General features: G+C 32.1%; 1 protein-coding gene across 1 annotated transcript in view; it reads right to left on the bottom strand.

Annotated features, from left to right (window-relative positions):
* Window positions 1–2,446: 2,446 nt before the first annotated feature.
* Window positions 2,447–8,394, bottom strand: part of LOC110106262 (haloacid dehalogenase-like hydrolase domain-containing protein At2g33255) — a gene marked incomplete at its 5' end in the record, with an annotated part of 15,422 nt that continues 9,474 nt past the window's right edge. The window contains 1 exon segment of the mRNA XM_020836091.2: window positions 2,447–2,931. Coding sequence (XP_020691750.1) covers window positions 2,749–2,931 — 183 coding nt within the window.

The raw sequence follows: 8,394 nt of genomic DNA on the forward strand, positions 1-8,394 counted from the left end.
ATAAAAAAATGAATATGTAGCAAATATGTAGGCAACTTTTTCATTATTTAATATTCTTGACTGTAAAAAGTTATTTTTTATAATTAGATATGATAAAGTTGAGCGGTGGCTATCTAATTTTATTTAGAAAATATTTAAAATATTCAAAAAAAATTAATTTCACTCCAAACATATTATTAACCAGCAATTCTAAGTGCAAGCTTAGGAAGAGGTGATTTCTTTAATACACAAGGCTTAATTTCAAATATTTGTCAGATAAATTTCAAAAACAATATAATTTATTTGTGAATTTTAAATTCACCAATTAATTTAATTTTGACATATTTAAAAATTATTAAATTTGACTAATTTTCAAAAATATTATAAATTCTCCATCATTATCCCCACATGCTATGATGCTACTATTAAGTATCATTTTCAACATTGTTTATCGCTGCTACCATCAAGCATTACACTGTATTTATTCTAATTCAAAGCAAAATGTAAAGATAATATCTATATTTATTTTACACTCATTAAAAGAACTCTAAACATTTTAAATATATTATATTTTAAATATATTACAATAAAAAGTAATAATGTATTATATTTGTTGTGGACTAGAATATACGCGGCGATAGAGTTTTAATTGTTCAATACTCATGATAAATAATAAATTAAACTTTAAGTTGAATTTATATAAAAATTATCAATATAAGTATGCTGGAAAATAAGAAGATTTAGACCACAGAATATAATCATTAGTCATACATGATAGCTATTATTTTGAGAGAATTTTTTAGGTAAATATATCCGGCATTATGAATTTATAATCATTTATTTTACTTTAAAATAAGTAAAATATAAATTTAATTAATTTAATATATGTTCAATAATCTCAAAACATATTTAATGGTAAAAAAATTTCAACGCACTTATCAAAGCACTTATAGTGAAAGCGCCACTTACTAATATACTGTTCATTTTTTCTCAGGAGCACATAACGATAAAATTTTTTCTTGGTATTTAATTATACAACTTTTAGTCAAAATGTGTCTAAACATTATTAAATTACTTTAAGATCAATATAATACTAATTTTTTAATGTATAACACTTATCTTAAAAAATTTAATAATTTTAAAATCATCAACATAATTAGGGATGCAAACGAACCGAGCCGAGCCGAGTATGTGAGTGTTCATGTTTGTGTTCATTTAATATCAGCTTGTTCATGTTTGTTCGAGCTTTAGCATTTGTGTTGATGTTTTGTTCGTTTACATTAAGGAGTGTTCATGTTCGGTTCATGTTCAGTTTATATTCGTTCGTTTAGTGTTTATCGAGCTTGTTCACGAACATATTTAACGAATTTTTTTAACTATCAAACAAACACGTTCATGAACATATCTATGAACAAACACATTTATAATAAAAGCAATTGCTTATGTAACAAAGGTAATGATTATTTATATTTATTAATTCTATAGTCAAATATTAATTATTTTTATCGAGCTTATTCACGAGTTCAAAATCGAACACGAATAGAGTTTCTTATCGAGCTTAATGTCGTGCTTGTTCACGAACTTCAAATGATGTTGTTCGCGAACATAAATGAGCCGAACGCATTAGTGTTCAAGTTTGTTTATTTAAGAATCGAGTATTTAAAATATTGTTCAAGTTTGTTTGTTTAGTTAATTAAACGATCGCAAACGAGCTTTAATCGAACCGAATAACGAGTAGCTTGTCCAAGGTTTGGTTCGCTTGCAGCCCTAAACATAATGTCAGAATATCTGACTTTTTTTAAAAAAAAAATTGTCGAGCCTTTTCTTATACAAATGTTAGAATTAAGAGGAATTAAGTTCTTCTAGACACAACAATAAAGTTTAAAAGAATTATTTTATAATTATATGCAATTTAGATCTTATTTAAGACCGTTTTTTTTAGCTTTTTAAAATAATTTTTAAATATAAAAATTAAAATTATTACATTAAAAAGTTGCATTCGCCACAAATGAAGAAACCTGAATCTGCTATATTTAAATGAAAAGCAACACGGGACTGACCTTTTCATAAAATTTTTTGAGCTCTTAAAATTAGTACTAATTTCTAATAGCAAAAACCAAATGATGAAATATATTAAGCTATCATTTCTCAGAACATAATTTCTAACTTCAATCAAACAGATGGACTTAGAAACTGTTTCAAACATATTCAGATTTTGTTTGGGATAATTTGTTACTACTTTCTTTTCACCTTTTTAAGATATTTTTTAACTAAAAAATCATTATAAAAAGCAGTAAGAAAGTTATTCCAAACAAACCTCAACTATTACTATCTCAGTGCACAATTAGCAAATCCTCCCGTTGAAGTTCTTAGAGGATTTATTTTAAATCTAAAAAGGATGAGAGTAGCTTCAACTGGGAAGAGAATATAAGAGAGAAATTTGGAGAGATGTAGAATGACTCAAAGATGAAAAGAAACACAATACGACATTTGATTATTTCTGTCCTGTGACATACAGCTTTGTACTTTCAAATGAAAATAATTTTCTTTCAGAATCCACCTCTACAAAGTTTCTGCAACTCAAACAATCATAAAATATTCACCCTATAACCACACCATTCAGACATCTGAGCTTTCTCCACTTCTACCAACGGCTAGAAATCTACCATTTCAGCCAACTAAAAGCATTACAGCAGATGGTAAAAGATAAACGGAATCTACCCTCAGGAAGATTAACTGAGATCAAATTGCAAATTTTATTTTCTCGAGCTATAAAGAGGTTTGAGGATGTGGCAGCAACTCAAAATTTATATCCAGTAAAGATTGCACTTCAGAAAGAGAAGAGACCTGAAAATCAGGCTGTAGATCTTTCGATAAAGAATCAATTGGGCCATACCTTCCATTTTCATCAAGCAAACATGTAAAGGCCCCAGCTTGCTTTCCACAAGTCACCTATTTGGAGTTAGAAACAAGATGTATTAGTATATTGTAAGTTAAAACGATAGCATACAGATGCAATCATAAATACTTAGGGCACTTTTGGTTGTTTTTGTAGATGAGTTTTTGTTTTCGATTAAAATAAAAATTGTAATCATTGAGGGATTTTGAAGATGTTTCTAAAGTTAAAAAATTCATTATATTCATATCTACATCCAAATAAATAATGAAATTTATTAATCATAAATTTTTGATCATTTAACTTCAAGCAAACTAATAAGGCAAATGGTATATCCATAGATATATCCAATGGTAGTACAATTTGAAAGGCAAATGGGATGAACATATTCAAGATCGCCAATTTACCATAGACACCATTACTTGTTTAAAAAAAAAAAAGAGAAGTTATTCGTCTCTGGTCTTCATCCATCTCTACAATATATTCAAGCTTAATTGATGGCCAACTCTACTATTTCAAATGCACTGTTCTTTCATGAGTATTTGGGGTACCTGCTCCACCTTCTTCATATCATGATAAGAATACTCTTGTTAAAGGAACTGTGATTAGTTCAAGAAATTATGACTGAGGTGGTCGTGGTTGTGGTTGTGGTTGTGATCACGATCACAACTCTTTTCTAACTTTTTAGCATTATCAAAGGGACAATCACTCATCTGATATCTGTGAAGGAAAAAATTTTCTATCCTCCAGTACCTCGGGATGTCTCCAACACTGCTCTTATCAATTCTACTGAAACTCATTTCCATTTAGTCTCTCTTTCACATGAAGAATATGATTACCTACCTCTATACAGTCTCATATGACCACTTCAGCCACTCATATGATTTCCTTAACTAGTTTAAGATTTTGGTGCTTCTTTCCATATGACAGGTTGGAGTAGCTCTAGTAGAAGATAAGATTATAGATTTGGTCACATAAAACGGCAGCCTTCCAATGACCCGGTTAGGAGAGTAGAGATATTAGATTTGACTTATGTTAAGAAAGGTAGAGGCAGAGCTAAAAAGACTTGCTTAGAAAATATTAGGAATGACCTTTCTTTATTAGATTTAAATGAGAATTTGACCTTTAATAAGACACAATGGAGAAAAAAGGATTCATGTAGCCGACCCCATGTTAGTGGGATAAAGGCTTGATGTTGTTGTTGTTTCCATATGACAGGTGACCGACAATAATTTTCATTGTTTATTATGACTTCTCTTCTATTGTTGATAGATCTCCATATCATCTCTAAAAAATGATTTATCCATTCCTCCTTATCATTGACTTCTGATAATGTTTTATATATTCCATAATTTCCAATAAACCTTATGTCTATGCATTTTCTTAACAAATCTCACAACTATACATAACTTTATATCATTCTCAATGTATTTTTTAGAATCTAAAATTGAAGAAGATGATTTAATGAATTGCTAAAATTTGATGCATTTACTAGCTCGATAATACAACTTTTACTTCATTGTCCTCCCCTGTTATTCACCATATCAGTCACATTGTTGTCTAGATCATCCTCCCCCACACCGTCTTTGGTGTTTTACTCATATTCCCTCGCCTATATTCAGATTTGAATATAAAACTTGTAATTATTATAAACACCATTGGGTAATCTTCATATGGATCTCTCCTAGTAGTGCTCCTTTTTAGTTAACTAAAATATCCAGCGACATGTCCTGTATCAACTTATTTGGATTTTGGTTATTTTATTTTTTATTGAAAATCTCACCAAGGTTACTTAGGTTTATCTGTTCAAGTGGTTAGAAGTTTCCTTTATACTCAAACAAATTTATTAAGAAATAAAAGTTCAATCGTTCTCTCTAACAAAAAGGCTTGCCTCTCAAACACTTCAAAAAAAAAAAGATAAATCCTAATTCATTTATTTGGGCACCAAATTTTTATGCTAGTTATCACATAAAATAAAATGTCAAATCCTATTCTTAAAAAACCACTATTAATTGAATACATGAGACTTAACTAATACATTAAACTTTAGTGCGTAAAATATTATTATATCTAAATTATCACGTGCTAAATTACCTATATCTAAATTATTACTTATAATATTTTCATATTGAAATCATATAATATTCACCTTTATTATATTTTTCTTAACTGTTCTCTTCTTTTGTGCTTTATATAGGCATATATATGCTTGTACTAGAAAGACAATTCAGTAAAAATATAATTCTTTACAATTATTTCTCACATCTAATATGGTATCAAAAACTATCGATTACTACATGCCCCTTTGTTGCCTCTGATTGACTTTCTAATCGCCATACTAAAGTTGACTTGTTGATGTTCTCCTACTCAATTGTAAACCTCATATGCTTCCTCGTTGCACCCTAATCACACTGCCACCACCACATGCAATCAATCCCGTTATCTTAAACATCAACAGTTGGACCTCCAATAGAGACACTTTTGCCTAGGAATAACAGGAACTCCATTATTGGATCTCTCTACTCCTAGTCATCAAGGATCCCACTAATATGCGGCATCCTCTCTTCTATGCGACCTCTCTTGTGAAGTTGTGATTCCCATATGGTGGCACTCACATTTCTCTTACAAATTGGCATCTCATATGTCATCAAGGCCCATAAAAAGCAGCCCACATCTAATTCCCCTAAAAAATGTGACAATGACTTTAATTGTGCCCACCACACCAACAATTAAGCTTTTCTATTGCAACCAATTTCAACAATAAAATCATATCAACAATTAATTACTGCTTTGGTATCCAATGCCAACAGCACTGCTGACTTCAGTTCTTACTATATAGATGTTCTTAATCAATACTCTTCGATGACTCTGACAATACTTACTACCAAAACTCTATTGAGACCTATATCCCTTTTCTGACAGATTTCATTGTCGACAGTCTCTAATTCACACATCTCTCTCTTTGACGAATCAGATGTGCTTCTCTTACTACACTTGCAACCTCTTGGCAACCAAATCTTTGACTATTTCATCTCTAATCACCACAATCTCAAGTTGATCTCTTTTCTCATCTTGACTTTGCTAGGTAGTTGGTGATGAACCGGTTGGACCCGTCTCTTATTAAGAGCCGCAACCCAGAGCGGGTCGAACAGAGAGGAGAAACGGGAGGGATCGGACGACCGACACTCACGCACAGGCCTTGGAGGATTTTCTTCGCCAATTTTAGCAAATGAGCGTGTTGTAGGGTAAGATTAAACAACTCCTTTTCGTTCCTATTGTTATAGAATCAAAGGTTTGGGAGAAACGACGGTGGAAGAGAAGAACAAATTGGGAGGAAATAGGAAAAAGTTTGTTTTCCCAAATCTTTTATAAACTGTTCATAATATTTTTCTCTAATTAGTGTAAACATTTAATTTGATGATAAGGAAGACATTTGGAAGCGAGGAGAGGAGATCTGAGGGAGAAAGAAGGAAGTTTTCAATAAGAAAGAAAATATGTTTTGAGGTATGAAAGAAATTCAATACTTGTTGAGATATTTAAATTGAGATTTAATATTTCTTAAAGTTGTTTTAGTTTTGTGAACAGTTAAAGGCTTTCAAAACTGTACGAATACTGGAAGAGCAAATAAGTGGGTATTTATACAACAACAACAACAACAAAAAAAAGCCTTTATCCCACTACATGGGGTCAGCTACATGAATCCTTTTTCTCCATTGTATCTTATTAAAAGTCAAATTCTCGTTTAAATCTAAAAAAGAAAGGTCATTCCTAATATTTTCTAACCAAGTCTTTTTAGGTCTACCCCTACCTTTCTTAACATAAGTCAAATCTAATACCTCTACTCTCCTAACCGGGTCATCGCAAGGCCGCCGTTTTATGTGACCAAACCATCTAAGGCGACTTTCTCTAATCTTATCTTCTACTGGAGCTACTCCAACCTTTTCACGTATATGCTCAAAATTATGTGTTTCTATGTGAAAAAAAAAAGGATTTAGTTGGTCCTAACTTTTATTCTGCTTGTTTGGTGTGTTCGTTGTAGTATCATATGCTAATATTAATAATATCAGCATTTCTAATGCTTGAAACCTTCTTTCCCAATTCCCTACCCATGTTCAACAAGCTATCAAAGCTATTTCTATTAAGGAATCTTCGGTCGTTCCTCTGATTTGGCTTGATTCTGAGCAACCCAAGTCTAAAGAATTTTTGTGTAATTTTTTCCTAGATTGGCAGCAAGTTTCTTGCTATAAATTTTGGTAGCATAGACATTATGCACTTAGCTATTCATCTTATACCTGGTTGGCTTTGGCTGGAGAACTAAAAATTGTTAATAATCTCTTTCAGAGAAATATTCAAGTTCTACCTCTTCGCAATTTTTGTAATTACATGTGACTACTTTAAAACTTTATCTAATCTGATTCCTGGGATGAGCTTCAGAGAGATTATTCTGTGCGGACACCGGACGGGAGAACCGTCCAGTACCGCTTGGTACAGAGAGCGGTACCGGGTGTATCGAAGCTCGGTACTGCTTGGTACCGTGTTTGATACTGAGCGCGGTACACTTTTGAAGTGACATGACACATATTTATTTACCTTTGGATGACATCCGGACTCCGCAGAGAATAATTTGCCCCTTTCTCATGAGATCAAATTTACTAAAAGTATTTGAGTACATTTCTGGCATAGAGCATCTTCACAGTCCAAAAATAGTTTTATTATTTAGTCATTTCTCGTCTCTATATCACATCTAGAGAGAGAGAGAAATGCAAGGAGGTTTGGTACAAATTTTGACAGCATCACTACTGTTTGCTTTAAAATTAAAAAAGTTATTCGACATCAGCTTGCTGGGTGGAAACATGTGGAACTTGTGAGCTCTCTTATTGCCTGACTGTGACTATTTTTGTTGCTTCTCTCTTCTCAATTTTCATTTATGTTAGTTGGGCTCTTATGATGGGCTTTGGTGGCTGTTTTGCCGGTGGTTGGCAAGCATTTTTGACTTGTCCTGGTTTCGTTTGGATTTAGGCTGCACTGCTCATCTTTCAAAGTTTTGGTTAATCTGATGTCAACGGGACTTGGACTTTTCTTGTCTTTTGGTTTAACTAACATTCCCTGTTGGCATGAGAGGACGGTGAGGCATGGTATACATCTATTTTGCTGCCTCTTGGATGATCTTCGCGGCAACCATTATCTGCTTTTTGGCAACCTGGGGAATATCTCTACTACTTCATATTCTTATGTTGACTTATGCTTCTTTGGGACTGTTTTTTTTACTGTAAAAATTTTAATTTTATAGTAAAAATTGTTTTAAGAAGTAGTAAGAAAGCCGTCCCAAACGAAGCCTTAGATATTGTTTTTCCCATACTCAATCCTGAGTCCTATCTCTAATATTTGACTCATGCTTTTTCATAAGTTTTATCTCAATAGGTCATACTTGAGCTCTGCTGCTCGGTTTTATTGGTTGAAGGTGTCTATAAGTTTGTTTTCTTACTTTGGAAGATCTTTACTATTAGTAAATCTCCCCC

This window comes from Dendrobium catenatum, unplaced genomic scaffold, assembly GCF_001605985.2.
Source record: "Dendrobium catenatum unplaced genomic scaffold, ASM160598v2 fragScaff_scaffold_51, whole genome shotgun sequence".
In the NCBI taxonomy this organism is placed as follows: domain Eukaryota; kingdom Viridiplantae; phylum Streptophyta; class Magnoliopsida; order Asparagales; family Orchidaceae; genus Dendrobium; species Dendrobium catenatum.